The 22,204-nt window shown below is 35.0% G+C and overlaps 1 protein-coding gene and 1 pseudogene across 1 annotated transcript; one reads left to right on the forward strand and one right to left on the reverse strand.

Annotated features, from left to right (window-relative positions):
- Positions 1–2,995: 2,995 nt before the first annotated feature.
- On the reverse strand, positions 2,996–5,371 carry LOC132176073 (cytochrome P450 71AP13). The gene is made up of 2 exons (XM_059588193.2): positions 4,375–5,371; positions 2,996–3,818 (listed from the first exon to the last, which is right to left on the reverse strand). Exons 1-2 carry the CDS (start codon positions 5,308–5,310, stop codon positions 3,207–3,209), a joined length of 1,548 nt encoding a protein of 515 aa, XP_059444176.2. The 5' UTR covers positions 5,311–5,371; the 3' UTR covers positions 2,996–3,206.
- A 5,241-nt stretch (positions 5,372–10,612) lies between these two features.
- Positions 10,613–13,665, forward strand: LOC148587094 (uncharacterized; annotated as a pseudogene).
- Positions 13,666–22,204: the final 8,539 nt, after the last annotated feature.

Consider the following 22,204-nt stretch of genomic DNA (forward strand, 5'->3'; position numbering starts at 1 on the left):
CAATGAGCTTCGAGATATTGTTGGGAACGTGTGCCTTGAACCTAGGGGGTAGGACCCAGCCGGTTTTGTTGTGTTCTACAAGGTTTGGAATTCCTTGTCATAGTTGGAGTTAGAGTTTTTTGTCTACACGATAGTGGGTTCCTTGTTGGACTTTTAGTTGGAAAAAGCACCGACCATGTGCTTTTATATAAAGGCAAGTGCTGTGCGGCAATAGTAAGAGCAAAAACAACAAAGTAATATTTGCTTTGTATGTTTGGTGCGCCAACAATAGAGAAAAAAAGAGAGCAAGAAAGAGAATGTTTTACCCTTTTTGTTATTATTCTCCTTTGAGCAAAGTGACAATTGAGTGTATTTGGGGCTTTGGGTTTGAGTGATTTTCTTACTCTATTACTCTCATATTTTGATAGTAAATTTTCTCCAGGTCGTCTCCGCCAATGGATGTAGGTTTATTAAACCAAACCACTTAAATTTTTGTGTCCTGTGTGATTGCTTATCTTTGTTATTCCGCATTCTTCTTATTTTTCGCATCTCACAGGTTTTGAGAAACATGATTAATTTCCTAACAAATATTAGCTACATTTAGCTATTTTTGTCCCTTTTTTTTTTCTCCAATAGAATAGCTTAATATTAGCTATTATACCTTAATTGCTACCGTGAATACCTTCATATTGTTATTCACTCTAGTACACTAAATTGTTGAATATAATATTATTTTTACATTATTTTTCTCTCTCTTCTCTCTTCTCTCCCTCCCTCAACGTTTCTCTCTATTCTCTCTTCTCTATTCATGAATTTATGAAATAAATTCAAGTTTTTTGAATCACTTAAAACTCCCCAAAAAAATTGAATAGCATACATGTAATTGACAAACTAAAAATGGAAAAATAAAAATAACACATAGTTATGCTGTGTGAATCAATTCTATTGCAATTTACAAGATGATGCAAAAGCGGTTGCGAATCCGAAAAAAAAAAAAAAAAAAAAAAAAAAAAACACATTTAAAAAAATAAAGAATGAAATAAAAAATATGTTAGAATTTATATTAAAAAATGAGTAGTTAAAATAGAGAATTGTGCTTTTTGACTGGGTGGAATACCTCTTACTGCTAGAGATGCTCTCATTGGAGGAAAGGATTTCATGCTTCCATGTAAAGTAGTTTAGGGAAAAATATAAACTATGATGCAAGGTACATAGCATTTATAATAAAAAGGTCATATCTCAAGTTTCTGATATTAGATTGAGGTAAACTTGGTGGCATTGGAAACCTAATTTGAAGACCTACAAAGTTATGTTTTATGTTTCATGATTTTTTTTTTTTTTTTTTTACTGAGTCAAACTAGGTTGCGAAGAAAATACTACAAAGCTGGACATAAGCTATATATAATGATATTCGTCTGTATTAACTATTAATCAAACACGGCTGCGCGCACCAATCGCACTATAAACCATTGGTGCCAAGGCAACTCAAAATTGTAAACTATGGATCATAAGATATAACCCATATAAGCCCATGGTCATCATGCTTACATGAAACACCATGTTAAACAATACAATTTAAGCATATGCTTTCATAAACGAACTCACACAACACATCATTCCACTCTCAAATGCCCATTTACATTAAAAATGAGTTCACATTATGCAAAATATATTTCATGTGAGTTGTAACTCGTAAACATGAATGTTTGATATATAAAATACTCATGATTAAGATTCTAAAATAATTACAATAAGAAGTATTCGTGTGAATTTTACTTACTTGCTGGGTTATAAGACTTCTCCAAATAACCTTTTAGAGTCTTCTCACCCTCAAATGTTTGAAAGCATCTAATATCAATGCTTAATTTAAGCTAAAATACTTTTAACCCTAATTTGGGGACAAAATAGTCATTCTGTGTGGCCATTGAACTTTCGTTTATCAAGTCGATCAATCGACGCAGATCGTTTGGCTAGACCACCGAACGTTTGTTGGTCTGATAAAACCTTTCATTTTCCAAAATGGTCCTAGATTAACCCATTCTAATACAACCTAAGTCTCTAGTATAGGCTTCCAGTTAACACTATCCTAAACATAAACATGACATAAAAATTCATCAATGCTTAACCATCCATAACAAGTACTCCTCAACCCATCATAAATTCAACCATGAATAAAGTCTACGCATAAAGATCTACACTATAACCCTAAACAATATACTTAAATACAAGAAAGCAACTAAATAACATAAGATTAACGTAATCCACAATCCTTCTAACCAATATTCATTAATATCACATAACTTACAACTTAAGAATCTAAAATCCATCAACCCAAACATAAATCTAGGATTATAAACTAATACAGGAGGTAAATAGAATATAGCATGCTCCAAAACACTTCAATAACGAGATTAGAGTAGGAGATTACGTTCACTTTAGAGAAAATCTCAAGATCCACCTTTTCTCTCCTCCTCCATATCCTCTCTCTCTCTCTCTATCTAAGGTTTCTAAGGGTTAGGGATGATTAAATAAGACTATAGGGTCAAGAAAATGCATTTAAAATTGTATCATGCATATTCAAAAGTGTAGAGACGTACGTCCAAAATCATAATTTTTGTAACTATTCACTGAACGTTCAATCTTCTAGAAGAACGTTTGTGGCTATTTCATTTAAAATATTCTTTTCTTTTTTTTTTTTAAATTTTTATTCACTATCACTATTTCCAAATATGAGAGAAAATCAATCATATTGATTTTTTTATTAATTCATTTATGCATTGTTCAATTACGGCTAGCCGTGTTTTTATCCAAATGAAGCTATGTTTTTAGCCAAGTGATTTTGGAAAAGCACTTAGCCTTCGAGTTTGAGCATACGATCAGAGAAGGAGCGCTGCACTTCTTGATTCTTGGGTTTTTTCGTAGTAGTGGCGCTAGAGAGAGAAGTCCTGTACGTACGTGGGTCTCCCCCACATTAAAGAAATCACGTCAATCTTGGTGTAATTTTGGTTTTTGGCGCAACAAAATCATTAGATGTTTTTTATTCCAAAATACTTAAAGTCCGTGGGATAGCTATTGATATACTTGCTCTGAATTATTGAATCCGGAAACAGTCATACAAATATTCTATCTGGCAGAGTGCACTCTGTTTCTCCTTTTTCTTCGTACATGAGATGAATCAGAGCTAGTTGGATTACTAAATTTTGTAGATTATGATTTGCATTGCTGGCCTACGGGAACCGTGGTTTGGCAATGACAAGTAGATTTTCAATTCTGTGCATTGTGATGCCGAAAACCTCTGTCATATCCAAATCCTTGGCTCTAGTACCAGAGGGAAGCTCCCAGTCAAAGCTGTGGAGAAGTTGAGCAAGAGCCAGCTCCACACTTGCTGTTCCAAATGTGATACCTGGGCAGATTCTTCTACCGGCGCCAAATGGTATCAGCTCGAAATGCTGACCCTTGAAGTCGATAGAGCTACCCATAAATCTTTCTGGCTCAAATCTATCTGGGTTTTCCCAAGCTTCCGGATCTCTCCCTATTGCCCAGGCGTTGACAAAAAAACGTGTCTTGGCTGGAATTTTGTACCCATCAATGTCCACATCTTCCATGGATTCTCTAGGGACTAGTACTGGAGCAGGAGGATGCAGCCGAAATATCTCTTTGATGATAGCTTTCATGTACTGCAGCTGAGGCAGATCACTCTCTAAAACAACTCTTCTCTCTCCGACGATGCTTCGGACTTCTGCTTGTGCTTTTTCCATGGCTTTTGGGTTCATGATGAGCTCTGTCATTCCCCAGTCTAGGGTGATGAACGTTGTATCAGTTCCTGCAGCAAACATGTCCTGTAGTGGCAGCAATTGCATTAATAGTGCATAATAATAATAAATAATATAAAATAAAAAAGAAAGAGATTAATAGTGAAACACAGATTTAATATGGTTGGACGATGTGCCTATATATATATTGTCTCTTGAATTATTATAATTCTTGTCTCAATAATATATATATATATATATATATATATATATATATATTATTGAGACAAGAATTATAATAATTCAAGAGACAAAAAATTCAAGAATTAAGAATTACAATAACTCAAAAAGATAAGAGTTACAAATAATAAATTAATTTTATTGTTGTTAATATAAAAATAGAAAAGACTTCTAACATTCATACTTTTTCTCTATAAATAAGAGTATTGTACATAATCAAAAATATAAAAAAAAATATGTAACCATCAAAAAGGCTTTGATCTTGATTCTATAAAGTTCATATATATATATATATATATATATATATATATAAGTAGAAAAACCTTAAACCCATCCGTCTACTTAGCCAACAACTAATCTGTATGGTAAAAGTGAAGTAAATTAAGTGAAAGTATTCACTGACCAAGATGACAGCCTTTATATTATCCATGGTGAGAGACGTTTGATCATCAGATCCATCCTTCTGTATGTCGAGTAACACATCCACAAGGTCCTTCTGCACCTCTGTTTCTCTCTTGCGTTTTTCATGTTCAGCAAGCAACTGGTCAAAAAGTTGATCAAAGCGTCGAAAGGTGTTCTGGAGTCTGGATTTCATGCCTGTTAAGGTGTGTATAAATTCCATGGATGGGAAGAAATCTCCGACGCTAAATCCTCCAAGCAATACTTGAAACTCCTCCAGCATCTTTTGGAAGCCATGGCGATCATATTCTCCTCCTCCTGAGAAGTCCCTTCCAAATGCAACCCTGCAAAGGACATCATTTGCGTATAGTCCAAGAATCTTGGAAAGATTGGTGGTGCCAGGATACGACTCTGCAACTCGACGGACCAAACGAGCTACTTCTTCTTCTCTAACATGGCTGAAGGATTGAACTCTTTTGGCGCTCAGCAGCTCAAGTATGCATATTTTTCGAATATGCCTCCAATAAGCACCGTAGGGGGAGAAGGCAACATCGGTACAATCATAAAAGAGGTGCTGGGCTGAGAAGATTCGCGGGCGGCTTGATAGTGCGAGATCATGGGTTTTCAGTGCTTCCCTGGCTAGTGTGGCTGATGAAATCACCACCGTTGGAATCTCGCCAAGTTGTAAGAACATGATTGGTCCAAACTTCTCTGCCAGGCGGTGGAGGGACAGATGAGGCATGTTGCCTAGCTGGTGAAGGTTACCAATTATGGGAAGCTTTGGAGGGCTTGGTAGGAGATTAATGGGTTTTCCTTTTCTTGACTTCTTCTTCAGTAAAAACCTCAGCAACACAACCAGGAAAATGGAAGCCAAGAGAGAGATGGGTTGGAAGCTTTCCTTCAGCCATTGAAGAAAAGCCATTGGAGTTTTCATAAACATAAGTGAGTATTTGTGATTCCACCTTCTTCTCCAGATGGGTCATCGATATATATATGCGCAATTGTTGCTTTCTCCTGCCATAGTGCTGCTATCAATTAATTATAATTTATTCTTGGACAAAATTTTTTAAAAATAAAAAATAATAAAAAATAAAAAAATAGACCACCGGCCTGGCCGATATTGGAAAATAATAAAACCGACAAATTAAATTTCCATGCCATTCCCGGTCACGTTACTGAACCTTGATGATATCAAGATTGACAGTAACTGGGAAAACAAACAAACTTGAGAAACAGACAGCTACCACATGACACATGATGTAACGAAGTTCGACGGATTGGTGATGTATCTTATCTTATCTTATCTAATATTATCTTTTAGTTTTTTATTAGATTTCTTTGTTAGTTATTTATTGTATTTTATCTTCAGTTTTTATTTGAAGTAAGTTTCTTTTATTTGGTTTAGTGTCTTTTGTAAACTTCTAAATTAACTTTATTTCATTGTTATCTTAGGATTAGGAGTTTTGGGCTATAAATATATGTTTATAGCCTTTAACAATTTAATTTATGATTATTATTGAGTTTTGTTAATTAAATAAGAATACTCAAAGTTGAGTTTCTTTGTGTTTTTTCCTTAAACCCTAAATAGCTAGGCTCTAGTTTTTAAGAAGATTTCTTAAATTTTTGTGATAATCTCACAATCTTAAAAATATTTATCCCTTCTACTTGCTGTTTTTCTTGTTCACCTCAATCCTATGCTGCATCAATTGGTTCGAAAGTTATAGAATTATTAAAGCTATATATATATATATAGTTGAAGTATCCTAATCAAATTATGTACATTTGCTATTATGCTATCTATCAATGTTATATAAAATCACACGTACATATATCCGAAGGCTCTCTTGAGATTCTGTTCTTGTATTTGAATTTGAATCACTTTTCTTTTGAATGTGTTTGTTGATATACATCACGTCTTCTTCTTATCTGCAGAATGCGTGTCTGCATTTATTAGTTTAACAGCATTAAGGTCTCCCTCCTCGCCATTCTAGCTCTCAACTTCTTAAGGTCGCATATTCTTAAATTGACCGTGTGCTCCAATTATTGGTGATTGTCATTATCAAATCTCTTCTATTTCGTTTTGGACTGATGTGTCCATTTTCAGGCACACTCAGTTGTTAAATAGCTCGTTTCCTACTAGGTGTTTGAAAGCATTCCAGATAATTAATTTTTTTTTTTTTTCCTTTTAGAATTAAGAGTGGCAAACACTCTCTTTTGTAAATTGTGTTTTTTATTTGTTCTTCCATTTTTCTCGGTTTCCCTCCTATTAATAATAATAATAATTAAAAAAAAAAAATCGACTGATCTTATTGTTAGTAATGAATATTCATGTTCCTTCCAAAATGGAAATTGTTGTTAACATAAATGTGTGTTAAGCGGTCTGTCCGATTATGTGACTTGAATTTTCATAAACCTTACCGTGGGCCCCACAATAGTATGGCATCCCATACTTGTTGACTTTTGTTTTTTTTTTCTCCCGCACGTCTCTCTTTGCTCTCCATTGATTGAGCTTCTTCTAGAAGCTTTGTGAACAGGCTTTGTTTGTTGTTTTATTGGAAGCCATTCGGTCAAGGAGAGGGCAACAGCTACTTTAGCAAGAAAAAGAGAGAAAGAAGAAAAGAAAAAACTGCAAGAAAAAGAGAGAAAGAAGAAAAGAAAAAACTGCCGAGAGAGAGAGAAAGGCTTGTGCCGTAGGGAGAAGAAGATGCACAATTTTTCTTCATTTTGATCTCATTTTTGGAGTGCTGAAATGCTTAGAGAATTTTAGAGAATATTTTTCTCTTTTGTATATAATTCTCTTTTGAATGAGATTGGAGTGTATTGGGGCTTTTGGGTTTGAGTGGTTTTGTTTGTACTACTCTTTGTACTCCACTTTTTGTTAGTGAATTTCTCCTGGATCGTCTCCGCCAGTGGATGTAGGCTTGTTAAGCTGAACCACTTAAATCTTAGTGTCTTGTGTGGTTGTGTTATTTTTCTATTCTGCACTTTTCTACTTCTTTGGTGATTTTGGAATTTGCATTTGTCACAACACGGTCTTAGGCCTCTCTCAACTCCAAAAGTTAGTTCAAGAGGTGGGGCTTTCCCTCACACTTATAAACTGATCACCAGCCCGGGATCAATAAAGATGGCCAGCAAATGGGGCTCTTTTTTCATGATGAGGATGACTAATGTGACTGGTTTTGCATTGATTCATTTTTGAATCAGATTCCTTGGCATATGAAAAACAAAAAAGATAGGCAATTGTGTGCATGTAGATTTCCTCGTGGAACAATTTGGTGCATTTGGAAGGGAATGATTTGGCGCGTGCTTCCACAGTAGCCCAAATTAAGTTGCATGCACCTATCTATCTGTACATGGTTCATGCACAACATCATGAGGTTGCTCTCTAAAATAAAAGGATAGAAGACATATAAGCTACGTTTGGCAAGGGGAGGTTCAGCACTGTAGCTGGAACGGTACTGTTCTAGCTACAGTGTTGTCTGACACCACGTGAATTTTTTTTTTATTTTTTTTTTATAATTTTTTTTTTCTTTTTCAAAGCAAAATATTAAAAAAAAAAAAAAAAAAAAAAAAAAAAAAAAGAGGAGGGAGGAGAACGATGGGGTGGCTGGAGCCACCCCCAGGCCGGCCACCCCCTTGGCCCAAAAAAAAAAAAAAAAAAAAAAAAAGGAAGGGGTGTATTTGGGGGTGGTCTGAGCACCCCCAGCCCCTTGGGGGTGGTCCGGCCACCCCCAAATGCACCGATCCTTTTTTTTTTTTTTTTTTTTTGGGCCAAGGGGGTGGCCGGACCACCCCCTTGGCCACGGGGGTGGTTCGACCACCCCCAGATCGGCCAGTGGGTGGATCCAGCCACCCCCTTGGCCAAAAATTGGGTGGTCCGGCCACCCCATTTTGGCCAAGGGGTGGCTGGAACCACCCCATCTTTTCCCTCTGTTTTTTTTTTTTTTTTTTTTTTTTTAAAAAAAAAAAATAAATGAAAAAACTGAACAAATGTCAGCTCCGCACTGTAGCTGGAACAGTGCCGTTCCAGCTACAGTGCTGGACCTCCCCTTGCCAAACGTAGCTATATATGTTGCGAGAACTGATTCACACGCCCGTGCAAAAAATTTTTTTTTTTTTTTTTTTAAAATTTTTGGCACGCCACGTGCTGTTTATATTTAGTCATATGTTGCTGTAGGAGAGAAACATATGATGTAGGAGAGAATTTGTTGCTGCTGTCTTCTTTCTTTTTCTGTTTCTTTCGCAGCTGTGCAATCATTACTTGCGTGATTGATTGTGATTGGCTAAGCTGTTGAATTATAAATGTTTTGATTGTGATTTGTCATGAGAGCAGCATTTGTCATCACTGTCACTTATTCATGTTTTCCTTCCAACAAAGTTACAAAACACAGCCGTTTGCATGTTTGTCAATATTAATTGTGGACTTCTCATCACTCCACTTAAAAAAAAAAACTCTTTAATATTATATAAATCTAAGTAACAAAGCCTAATATATAATCTTTGAATCGTTAATCATTAGTTTTTTTAGAAAAATATTAATTATTAAAACATATTATATGGTGAACACTGTGATCAAATATCATCTCTGGTCCTTGTCTTATTACCCTGGAAACTAATTTGAATGCTGACAATTGCCAAATTGTCATTAATGTTCAGAATAGGTACAGATTTCAATGTAGAACGACAGTGAAGCAAATCCGGATCTCCAATTGTGAATTTTGGCAATTTAATATTATTCAATGGCTCAGAATATGCTACGTGTTTTACTAAAATTAAAATAATAAAATATTATTTAAATTTTAAAAAGAAAATTAAAATAATAAAAAATTAAAATAAACTAATAAAAAAATATGTGGTGGCCAAGAAAAGGTTTTAATATGTGAACGTAGACCATATAGACCGAACCATTTTAATTGTCTGAGGGCCTATTTGAAATTATATTTGAGGGGCTTAAAAATACTTTTAACACTTAAAAAATTCGTTTGAAGAAAAAAGTACTCATTTGGTAAAAAAATTAAAAACACTTTTAAAGGTTCAAAAAGCCTAAAAATTGTCAAAAAACACTTCTAGTAAAAGTTTAATAATGAAGTTTTTGTCTAGAAGCTATTTTTTACTTCAAATCTCTATTTTTCAAACGCAATCCCAAACAGATTTTGATTCTTTGAATATATATATATATATATATATATATATATATATAATTCTAATGTGTATCAGGATCCCCTCTCATTATTGGGAGAATTGGAGATTCTTCAATTTTCAATCTTGGCCGTCCATTTTTATCTAACAGCCCATATGACACCACGTGTTCCACTTAAATTAAATAATAAAATATTAATTAATTTTTCAAAAAAAAAAATTCAAATAAAAAATTAAGCCATCCAAGATTTTTTTATTTGATTTTAATTTTAATTTTATTTTAAAAAATTAATTAATATTTTATTATTTAATTTAAATGAAACACGTTGCTTCGTATGAATTGAATAAAAATGAACACCTAAAATTGAAAATTGGAGAATTTCTAATTCTCCCAATTACAAGAGGGGATGCTGATCATCGGTCCTGTTTACCTAAGGCGCGAAATGACACTGTAGCTAAGACAGTATTGTACAAAATGTGCAACAAATGTGCACAAAAACCTTGCGTAATTTAAAAAAAAACTCAACTCACTCACACACTCCTAGTGACCTAAATATCATCAAGTCACTTCACGAATGGAGTCATGGTCAGAGACGGAGGGGGGGAGACCATGGCGCCATTTCCTTTAAAAAAAAAAAAAAAAAAAAAGGCTGAACAAAAAAAAAAAATTTATACAGTCCCCCCCCCCCCCAAAAAAAAGAAAAAAAAAACTGGTCCCCCCCTTCCCCAAAATAGGCGCCCCATCCCCTAGAAAATAGCCAAAAAAAAAAAATAGCCCCCAAAAATATCCGCCCCATCCCCAAAAAAATAGCCAAAAAAAAGGCTAAAAAATAGCCCAAAAAACAGGCGCCCCATCCCCCCAACAAAATACCCCTTCTCTTCCTCACTTCGTCCCCTAGTCCCTTAACCCCTTTCCTTCACAGTTTCACATACTACGAGAATTGGAGAGTCAGAGAGAGAGAGATTGCCGGTGAGAGAGTAAGATATAGAGATTGAGAATTTGAGAGAGAGAGTTTCGAATTGAGAGAGAAAGCATTGTTGCAGGAGGTAAAATTCTTACAATTTTCTTTTAAATTTAGTTATATAATCGTGGGATTATAATCATGGGGAGAACCTTGTGCTTTGCTCTTTATGGAATATACCAGCAGACTTGCTTTTGCTTTGTTAATATTGGTTCTATAGTTACTGGTTGGTCTCCTCTGGTTTAGTTGGTTTTCTGTTCACGATTTGGTTGTTTTGTTCTGCTGCTAGTATGTTTTGCAGCTTTGTGATTTGTTTTGTTGGTGTTCAGCCTTTGTGAGGCTATGTTTTAGGCTTTTGAAGGGCTTGTATTTGGTGATACTTTGTATTTGGTTTGTCTTATGAAGGTTCTTATTCATCCAAAAATTAAAAAAATTAAAAAAAAAAACAAGAAATTGTGAAGAGTTGTGAATTGTGAGACTTTGGGTTGATTGACTTAAGTCCGAATTTTGGGGATTTCTCTAATTTTTTTTTTTGTTTTGTTATTTTTTTTATGTATTTATGTATGTAAATATAATAATGTAACACATGCTTATATTATTTATTTGATGAGGTTAATTATTCCTCGAATGATTTACTTCCCCATCCAATGATTCATTTGTATTTCCTGGCTAGCCAATTTGCGCACATGCTCGGCCAGCTAGAGCCATCAATTTCCGATATTATTTATTTATACTTTCTCCCGATTTTGTTTGTAGATGATGAAAAAGTCAAATACAATACTTGACTTTTTCAAACGAAAAAATGCACAAACTTCAAATGCACAAACTTCAAATGCAACATTGGTGATACATCATCGCCAGCTTCTGATATCCCAATTTCTGAAAATTCTTCTAAAAGACTTCGAAGAGTCGATGGCAATGAATTTATTATTAGTTCATTAGAGTTTGATCCTAGATTGCGTCGTCAGATATGGGAATATGATGTTAATCACGAAGATGAAATTCAAAGAGCTTACATTAATGCTAGTCCATACCGACCTCCGATCTCAAATTACCCGAAATCTGGAAAAGAAAGTCATCTTCGTAGCTTTCAACCTTCGTGGTACAATCTATTTCCTTCGTGGCTTGAATATTCACGTGAGAAAGATGCAGCCTTTTGTCTACCTTGTTTTCTCTTTAATAAGCCATCTGGGCATTTTACACAACGTGTATTCACTATAGATGGATTCAGGAATTGGAAGAAAGTTAGAAATGGAAAAGATTGTGTTTTTCTCAATCATATAGGAAAAGATCCTACTTCATTTCACAGAGTTGCTGAGAAGTCATATGAAGATTTGAAAAACCAATCTCAACATATGCAGAATGTGTTTGAAAAGCTCACTTCTGAACAAATTGCAAACATTCGACTGCAGTTGAAAGCCTCAATTGATGTTGTTTGAGTGCTTGCATTTCAAGGTGTTGCTTTTAGAGGTTGGGATGAAAGTGTGAGTTCTACAAATCGCGGAAATTTTCTTGAAATATTGGGTTTGACGATTTTATATAATGAACAGCTTGCTGAAGTGATCGCTAAAGCTCCCAAAAATGCCACTTACACATCACCAATGGTACAAAAACAAATTTTACATGTTTTTTCAGCCAAAGTAAAGGAAATAATTCATAATGAAATTGGTGATGCAAAGTTTTGTATAATTGTTGATGAAGCTCGTGATGAGTCAATGAATGAGCAAATGGCTATAGTTTTAAGATTTGTTGATAAGAATGGTTTTGTGCGAGAACGCTTTTTTGGACTTGTTCATGTCTCTGATACTGCGGCATTAACCTTAAAAAAAGGTATATATTCTGTATTGTCTAAACATCAACTAGACATTCAAAATATTCGAGGGCAAGGATATGATGGCGCAAGTAATATGCGAGGGGGGTGGAATGGGTTGCAAGCTTTGGTTTCAAATGATTGTACATATGCCTACTACATTAATTGTTTCTTACATCGTTTGCAATTGGCATTAGTGGCGGCATCAAAAGAAGTCATTTCTGTTAATCAATTTTTTACCAAATTGAATGCTGTTGTCAATTTTGTTTGTGCCTCATGCAATCGGTATGAAGAATTGCGGGTTGCCCAAGCTGCTGAAAATGCTTACATGATTGCAATTGATGAGATTGAAAGTGGAAGGGGCTTAATCAAATTAGTATGCTACAACGATCTGGAGATACGCGTTGGATCAGTTTCTAACTTGATCAAAATTTATACTCCAGCTTGTGAAGTTATTGTTAAAATCATTGATGTGGGAACTTCTTCTTCCCAACGAGCAGAAGCTGATTCAGTTCATCAGATAATGACTTCATTTGAATTTGTATTCATCTTACATCTTATGAAAGAAACTATATAGATCACCGATCATCTATATCAAGCATCGCAATCCAAATCTCAAGACATTTTAAGTGCCATGCATCTTGTTTCATCCACTAAAAGGTGTATTCAACAATATAGAGATGATAAGTAGGAAGTTTTACTTATCAAATTGAAGTTGTTTTGCAATAAACGCAACATAGATGTTCCAGATATGAATGCCGGTTATGTTGAGAGAAGAGGTCGAGCTCGCAATCAACAAGCTGACTTTACAATTGAGCATCATTATCGTGTAGATATTTTTTGTGCTGCAATAGATTCTCAATTGCAAGAATTAAATCGCCGGTTTAGTGAACATGTAGCGGAGTTGCTTATTCTAGGCTCGGCACTTGATCCTCGAGCTGCACGTGAGTCTTTTAGAATTGATGATATTTGTCAGTTGGTAAATAAGTTTTATCCGTAAGACTTTACCGATCTTGAAAAAGAACAGTTGGAAATAGAACTTCACCATTATGAGCATAATATAGTTCAAGATTCAAGTTTCCAAGGATTATTAAATATTTCTGAATTGTGCCAGTGGTTGGTTAGAACCGGAAAATCAACTATCTACCAACTTGTTTTTCGAGTTGTTGTGCTTCTGCTTACTCTTCCCGTTTCTACCACAACTACAGAACGAGCATTTTCAGCCATGAATATCATTAAAACTAGGCTTCGCAACAAAATTGAAGATGAGTTTCTGACGGATTCTCTGATGTTGTACATCGAAAAAGAAATTGCTGCGACACTTAGTACAGATTCAATCATAGATGATTTTCGGGATATGCAAACACGACGGGTTCCATTTTGATATGTGTTTGAGTTAAAATTTGAAATGTTTTATGACACAACTATCTATGTATCTTTTTCTTCGTATGTTTATCTTTTTGTTAAAACTGAATTGAAGTTAATTTTTTTTTGTATGCATTACTTATGTATTTTGAATTTATACCTCGGTCCCCCCCCCCCCCCCCAATCAAACTTTCTGAATCCGTCCCTGGTCATGGTCCTTGTCTTATTACCGAGGAAACTTCAACAATGTCGTGTCATTGTTCAGAAGCTGTTACAGATTTCAATGTATAAACGACAATGAAGCAAATCCTCCATCGAGAATCTTGCCTATTTGGCGATTCTTCTCAACCACACGTGCAATAGTTAGTCACACGTGCAAACATTCTGTTTTGTTTCGATTTTTCTTTGTTTCCTTTTTTTTTTTTTTTTGGCTAAACAATGTCTCTAAAAAGATTAAAAAAAAATAAAAAATAAAAAATAAAAATTGAAAAAAAATTAAAATAAAATCAGGTGGTTGTGTGACTTCCAAAACCATTATCACTTTTTTCTCATCACAATTGCATCTGAATTTGGACCATAAACTACCTATTAATATTTTCTTTCATTAATAACATAGATAGTTTATGGTCCAATAAAAAATGGTATGTTGAGAAGACTAATTGTAGCTATCTTACTTTTTAAAAAAAAAAAAAAAAAAAAAAAATTGTAGTTATTTTACTTGGACATGACTATAATTGCACATACTCGCTGAGAGTCGCACATAAAGAGCCTAGACGGTAAAAACCAAGTTGGACTGAATTATAGATCAATGGAAATTTAATGCGGCTAATACTAATTAGGCATATATACATGGTTTTTAACAAACAAAACTAAGCGAGACTGCTAGAAGTCTCAAGCCTTGTGAAACCCTAAGCCCCCCACCAGAGCGCTGCCGCCTCAGAGGAGGAGGGATGCCCGTTGCCTGTATCCCTCCTCCCTTCCTTGCTTCCCGATTTTTGTTTTAGGTTTGTTTCTGTCTTTGGTGTTTTTTGTTATGTTGTGCTTGTGTTCTCTCTCGGTGGGTATTGCTTTTGGGGGTTTTCACTCAAACTCTCCCTCTCCCTGTTTGTTTGTGTGTGCCGCCGATCTCCTCCGCGCTCGCTTCGCTGCTCACTGCTCGCTGTCGGGTCTTTTCACACGCCCTTCCCGCGCCAAGCTTTTTGTGCCACCTTCCGCGGCGGTTTCCGGCCAGCTCGCGATCGGTCTCCTCCGAATGCCGTGACCCGCTTTGAGTGTTATTCGCATTTATTTTCCTGTTTTGTTATTTTTCTGTTTTGTATTTCCTTTGAGTTCCCCTGTATTTGGTTTTATTTGCTATAATTTCTTTTCCTGCATTAGTTTTATTGTTCTCTTTATTTCCCAGTATGGTTGTATTTATGCTTGTAATAAGTTTTCTCCTCCTGCTTTGTTGCGCCCAGTTGCTGCCCGATATTACTGGTCCAAACCTTTGGGTTGTGGATGTGAAATTTATCCTGGCTTTCGAGTTAAGGAAGATGAGTATTGGCTTGGGGGTTTTGCTCTCAAGGCCGAGGAATAAGTATCGGCTTGGGAGTTTTGCTCTCAAGGCCGAGGAATAAGCGCTACCTATGCTTTAGATGGTGTCTGTTTGATACAGATCTGAGTTTTCAACCTACTATTTAGTCATAGGTTAGCGGATGCTGTGTTTTGGTCGATTTGGTCTGTTGTTGATGACTGTATTTAGCTTCGGCTATGATTTACTTCTGAGCTTTTTGCTCTGTTTGTAAGAGCTTTAGGCTCGCAACTTTTATCAATGAATGAGTATGATATGTTTCAAAAAAAATACTAATTAGGCATATATGAAAACTCTCCATTAATTGGGAAAATTTGAACTCACACCTTAGTACATATCTTAACCACTTGAGAATTTTTTTGACCCATTGAACTATCTAGTTAGTTATATTAGAAATGTAATTTTGTCTTTTTCTTTTTTGAGGGGACAAAAATATCATACCAATATAATTAACTGAATATTATTTGTTCAAATGAACTGAAAAAAATCGTAATTCTTGAACCACCACCAAGCAGTGTTAATTATTACACTTTTTCATATGGAAGTGTATTTGTTTCACATGCATACCATTTATGAAAGGTTCAAAGATATTGGTATCCAGCTAAAGCTAAACTTAGAAAGGACCAAATCCTAAAATAAATAAATAATTCCTCCTACCACATGTATCCCATTTGTCATTGAGTAGCAAATTAATTAATGGTATCTAACGTCAGAGATGAAAGCATAATTGGTTCATTAACAAATATGAAGGATGCACTTGGATGGGGTCAGCACAGATTTATCATTGAAGCATATAATATTATCATATTACTTCTAGATCTGCCATCACGAGTGAAGAGGAATAATTAGATGTGAGGGGTTATTGCTCACAATTTGGATAAATAGGTGTGAAGGGTTATCTCTCACGGCCGATTTAAATAAATTTTGTTAGGAAATTTGACTACCCATGTCTTAGATTTAGTCTGCTCAGAGCAGATCTGTTCTTTAACTGTCTTAGTGCATGAGTTAGTTGAAGATTGTAGCACCTAATTGTAAGAATTTTTGTTTGTGTCTATGACTTTGTAACCTCATAGAATGATCGACTCACTTCTCCTTTGTTGTGACCGACTATAGAAGAAGTGGGGTTTGCTTTTCTTCTTTTGTTTCTTTTCTTGCTTTCTGATCACGCGTGCGGCACAGCAAAGAAGTAAGAAAAAATAGAGGTAAGAAGAGAAAAGATAAAGATCTGTAACAGTAAGGGGAAAAAATAAAAAAAAAATCAACCGTCACTCATTTTGTAAAAGAGAAGCCTATTGTTTTCTTTTTATATTAGTGAATAATTTTATTTATATATTTTTTTTTGGGGTCTTATACTGAGATTTGATTGAAACTTTGGTTTTGGGTGATTTTTAGGTCATTGTTTTATATTTCATCATGGTAATAAATTTCTCGTGATCGTGATCGTGATCCTCTTCGCTTGTGGATATATAGTTTACATCATTGTGCGATTGTTTTGTCTTATGTATCATAATTATAATCTTTTGCATAATAGTTGGGGTCTCAATGTTCATGTTTCTTTCTATCATCTTTTATATCTGATAGAGCAGCTTTTAGTACGTTGATGCTAGTATTTTTTTTGGTCCTTGTCAAGGAGTAAGTAGTATAGATCGCATTCATCTTGTCTTGTAGCAGGCTCTAATAGTCTAATATCATAAAGAAATTTGTGGGCCTAACTCATCTCATAAAACTGGTTCAATAAGAGATGGTTATCCATTTCTTATAAACATGCACAATATCTTGTCCACAAGCAATGTGAGATTATTCCTCAATAGATTCTTTCAAAAAAACAAGAGCGTCAAAGAATCCTAACCTTGGACGGAGATACTCAGATGTTTAAGTTAGCATGTTTTTCTAGAATAAAAATAAAATAATAAGCTTAAATTTTGGAGAGACGACTGACCAACTCCTTTACCTAATGCATTGAGTCATTTTATAAGGTTTTTTATAACTGCTTTGCTCTTAATGATTCACGTTTATGTTGTAGTTGAGAGGTAATGGTGTTCCACATAAATGTAATGGTTGACATGTAATCTTCTAAAATATCTGGAGTACCTGATCGGTTGTTATAAAACTCTATTGTAATTATAGCTTATCTCTATATATTGATATTTGAATGGGACTCATAATGAATTTTATCCCGTAACAATATCAAACCAATTTGGATGGATGCATTGACTATTGGGAACATGGATGTGAATAAAGGTCGCAAATGGGGCTCTTTTTTCTGATGAGGCTGACTAACGTGACTGATTTCCATTGATTCATTTTTGAATTTTGGATTCCTTAATTAACACGATTCTTGGCAGATATTTCCACAACAAAACAGATTCCTTAACAGATGAAAAAACGCAAAGATAGGCAATAATATATATGTTAACTTTGCTGGAAATACCATATAAAAAACAAACAGCATGTGTATACAAGTTAATGTTATAGTGTTAGGTCCTAAGGGATAGCTCAATCAGCTAGAAACCACACCTCATGAATTGGAAGTCACTAATCCCTCTTATGCGAACACGTAAAAAGAAAAAAAAAAAAAAAATCGTTGTAGTGTTAGTGTGTTACAAACAATCTCATATTTTAGCTGTTAATACCTTAATTGCATGTATTATTACACTTAATTTCGTATGGAAGTGTATTTGTTTCACATACCACCAGCTATATATAGATATATACAATTTCAAAATTTTCGACATCGTCAGATGTCGAAAATGCTCCAATTAATATATATATATATATATATAGTCAAATTGTAATTATATTACTTGAGTGCACTTTGCCTACCAATGGTTTAAAAGTATTGACCTCCCATATCTATATATATATTTCTGTAATCCCTCCTAATATAATTTTAAGCTCTTTGCAGAATAAAAATGTTCCAAGTGCTCTCATGTAAAAATAACAAATTTAATTAGTTATTTTTATTGTAAAGCTCTACAACTATGAGCAACTGTTTAAAATATTTTTTATTGTATGTAATATGTGTCCTAATATGATTTGTACGTTTTGACTTGATATTTAATGATTTTTATTTTTCAAAAAATCAGATAAAAATTGGGCACAGGAACCTAATTTTTTTTTAAAAAAAATTTCAATTAGAGAATTGTTAGTCATTTTTATTACTCTGAGTGAGCTAATTGCAAATTAGTACAACCACAATTATTAATTTCGCAATTTTTTCCAAAATTGGAATTAACACCCATGTACATTAATTTCATGCCTATTATATATATATATATAAGGACAAATGCATTCTTTGTGGTAGACATAAATTACAAATAACTTCATGTGGTATAAAAAATAATTTATAAGTCTTCAGAGTAGGCTAAAATAACAGTTTGTTCCCTAAAATCAATTTCCGTTAAGTAACTTAACATAATCCATTACTTTGTCACGTCATGCCCAATAAAAATGCAACACATGTTATAATTAATTTCTGACTTTTAAAAAATGACAACTAAGATTTTTCACATCATTTTAGGACACCAGCTAAGATTACACGTCAACCCTCGATCACTTCAAGTCATATTGCTACATGCATTAAATTAACTTAATCTTTTCTATCCCTAAAATTTTACTCCGTGCGTACCGCTCTCTCATTTTCATCATCCTCGCCACGATTTGAAAGCATCTTGTGAGAATTTGACGGTCACATCTTCTAACTATTGAAAAATAAATAAATACCATTTTAGTATCTTATAAATAATTTGACGGTCACCTTATAAATAAATTATGAGAATTTGAGGACTAATTGTTATTTTGGCCTACCATGAAGACCTATAAATTATTTTTTATAGCACAATGATCAATTATTTGTAATTTAGGCCAACTACAACTACCAATTTTGTATTTACCTTATATATATATATATATATATATATATATATATATATATATATATATATTTCATTACAACCTCATTTCTCCAAAAAGGTTCCAAGATATTGGTATCCAGCTACAACTAAACTTTGCATGAAAGGACCTGTTAACGTGGAGTGTGCCCTGAAACCAATTAAGTCGGTCAGGGACCCGTTAAAGTTTTACTTCTTGGTCTAGGTATGGAGACTTTTTTTCCCCTTTCCTTGTCTAATTGGTATTGGCCTTCTCCTTGACCAACTTAGACTTGTATTGGTTTTTCACTCCTACATACAACCACCGACTTTAGGAGCTATATAAGGAGAGCCTTGCTTCTCCTCCTACAAGCAGACACAAGAACACAAGGGTGTAGCCGTAAATAATTCTTCTTGGTTTCGAGGAATAGAAACAAGAGAGAATAACGGGTTGCTGTATGTGCAAGGGTACCGACTGTTTTCTTCTTGATTTTGAAGGAGCCAAAATAAGAGAGAAAAAGAAAGGGTGCTACTACGAGAGAAAAAAAAGAAATAGAGACCTGCCGCCATCGTATCCCAGCAAAAGAAGAAGAGTTTGTATTCTTGTCTTTGGTATTCTCTTTTAGGGAATAATCTCTATTGTGTGATAGTGAGATTTGAGTGTATTGAGGTTTTGGGTCTGAGTGATTTTCTCTCTACTTAAATCTTGGTGTTATCTTGAGTGTGATTATTCTCACCTTATTTAATCGGAATTGTGATCGTGTTTTTGCACAACAAGTGGTATCAGAGCTCAAGTTCGAGAATCAAATTGACGTAAATATGATGAGTACCAAGTTTGAAGTGGAGAAGTTCAATGGGAAGAACAATTTCTTTCTTTGGCAGAGAAGGATGATGGATTTGTTGATTCAGTAAGGAGTCCACAAGGCGTTATTGAGAAAGGCAAAGAAACCCGAGAAGATGGAGAATGATGTTTGGGAAGAGATGGATGCGAAGGCTGCTAGTGTGATCCGTCTTAATTTATCACATAAAGTCATTCACAATGTGATTGATGAAGAAAATGCATAATTAATTTAGCAGAAATTGGAGAGTCTGTATATGACGAAGAATTTGACAAATAAGCAGTATGTGAAAAAGTAGATATATGGTTTACAGGTAGAGGAAAATGCAGATCTGTTGGAGCACCTCAACAAGTTCAGCATGTTGAATACACAATTGTTGAATTTGGAGTGAAGATTGGAGAACAAGATAAAGCGGTACTTCTATTGGCATCACTTCCCCCTTCTTATGATCACCTAGTTACGACATTGTTATATGGGAAATAGACTCTGGTGTTTGAAAAGGTGACATGATCTCTCTTATCATATGAGACATGGAGAAAACATGTTAATGATCAAGCTGATGGCTGGGCTTGTGGCATGGTTTGAGCCAAAGGATGGAAGAGATAAGTTTAAGGGGAAGAATAGCAGAGGTAAGCAATATCGATCGATGTCACATTCAACACAAGGTGGAGAATTTCGGTTAGATGCAAAAGATGTGAAGTGCTATTATTGTCATAAGAAGGGGCACTACAGAAAATTTTGAGGCTGATGAAACAAGACTTGGAAGATAAGAAGAATCAGAAAGGTTCTGCAGATTCAGTTAGTTTGGCCGATGGTTAATCTGATGACAATGAAGTTAGCGTAGATGTTCTTTCAGTTTCCTCTAGTAAAAATTTTCTCATAGACTCTTGGGTTTTGTATTCTGCTTATTCATATCATATGTGTCCAAATATGCAATGGTTCAACACATTTAAATCTTGTAATGCGGGTACAGTACTAATGGGCAATGATACTAGGTGTAAGGTCATTGGATTGTTAGGAAATAAATCATATTTCCCAAGACCCGTGAGATGCGAAAAATAAAATAATGCGGAATAATAAAGATAAGCAATCACACACGACACAAAGATTTAAGTGGTTCGGCTTAACAAGCCTACATCCACTGGCGGAGACGACCCAGAGAAAATTCACTATCAAAAGATGAGTACAAGAGAGTAACAGGGTGAGAAAACCACTCAAACCCAAAGCCCCAAATACACCCAATTCTCACTTTGCCCAAAGGAGAATAATAACAAAAAAGGGAAAAAAACAAACTCTCTCTTTTTCTTGCTCTCACCTTTTCTTTCTCTCAATTGCTTTTGGCACACCAAAGCAAATATTATTTTTATTTTTGCACACCTAATTGTTGCACAGCACTTGTCTTTATATATGAGCACATAGTCGGTGCTTTTTTCCTACTAAAAGTCCAACAAGGAAACCCACTTTCGTGTAGGACAAAAACTCCAACTCCAACCATGAAAGGGAATTCCAATCCTTATATAACACAACAAAATTGGTTGGGTCCCACCCCTAGATTCAAGGCACGCATAACAATCTCCCACTTGACTTGAATCCTACCAAGTCGCAACATAGTGAATCTCCTTCGGATGTCTCCTCCGCCTATCTTCAAGCTCGAAGACCAACTGAAGCTGCGCACAGCTTCAGTTTCTCAATAGTCACTCCTTTTGTCAGCATGTCTGCCGGATTCTCAGTTCCACGAATCTTCTCAAGTAGCAATTGTTCACTTTCAAGAAGAGATCGAATGAAGTGATACCTCAACTGTATATGCTTTGTTCTTGAATGATACGCTGGGTTCTTCGCAAGAAAAATTGCACTCTGACTATCACTGTGTAGAACGCCTTTCTCGTTCTTCTTTCCCAACTCATTCAAAAAACCTTGTAGCCAAACCATCTCCTTTCCAGCTTCTGTCACGGCTACATACTCCGCCTCTGTAGTGGAAAGGGCTACAATTTTCTGTAACCTTGAGGTCCAACACACAGCAGTACCTCCTAGAGTATATACAAACCCTGTAGTACTTTTCTTGCTATCAACATCACCCGCTAGATCAGCATCCACGTAGCCCTGCAGCTTCAATTCTGCACCTGTGAAGCAAAGGGACATATCTGAAATTCCTCTAAGATATCGCAGAATCCACTTGACTGCCTCCCAATGCTGCTTCCCTGGATTACCCATGTACCTGCTCACAACTCCCACTGCATGTGCAATATCCGGTCTAGTACAGACCATTGCATACATCAGACT

This window comes from Corylus avellana, chromosome 3 (assembly GCF_965113065.1).
Source record: "Corylus avellana chromosome 3, dhCorAvel1.hap1.2, whole genome shotgun sequence".
NCBI lineage: Eukaryota > Viridiplantae > Streptophyta > Magnoliopsida > Fagales > Betulaceae > Corylus > Corylus avellana.

Bases quoted from the DNA above. Each gene is read 5' to 3' on its own strand.
- LOC132176073 (XM_059588193.2), bottom strand. From the start codon at position 5,310: ATGTTTATGAAAACTCCAATGGCTTTTCTTCAATGGCTGAAGGAAAGC. The intron at 3,819-4,374 runs GTCAGTGAATAC...CTGCCACTACAG, and splicing joins ATATAAAGGCTGTCATCTTG to GACATGTTTGCTGCAGGAAC.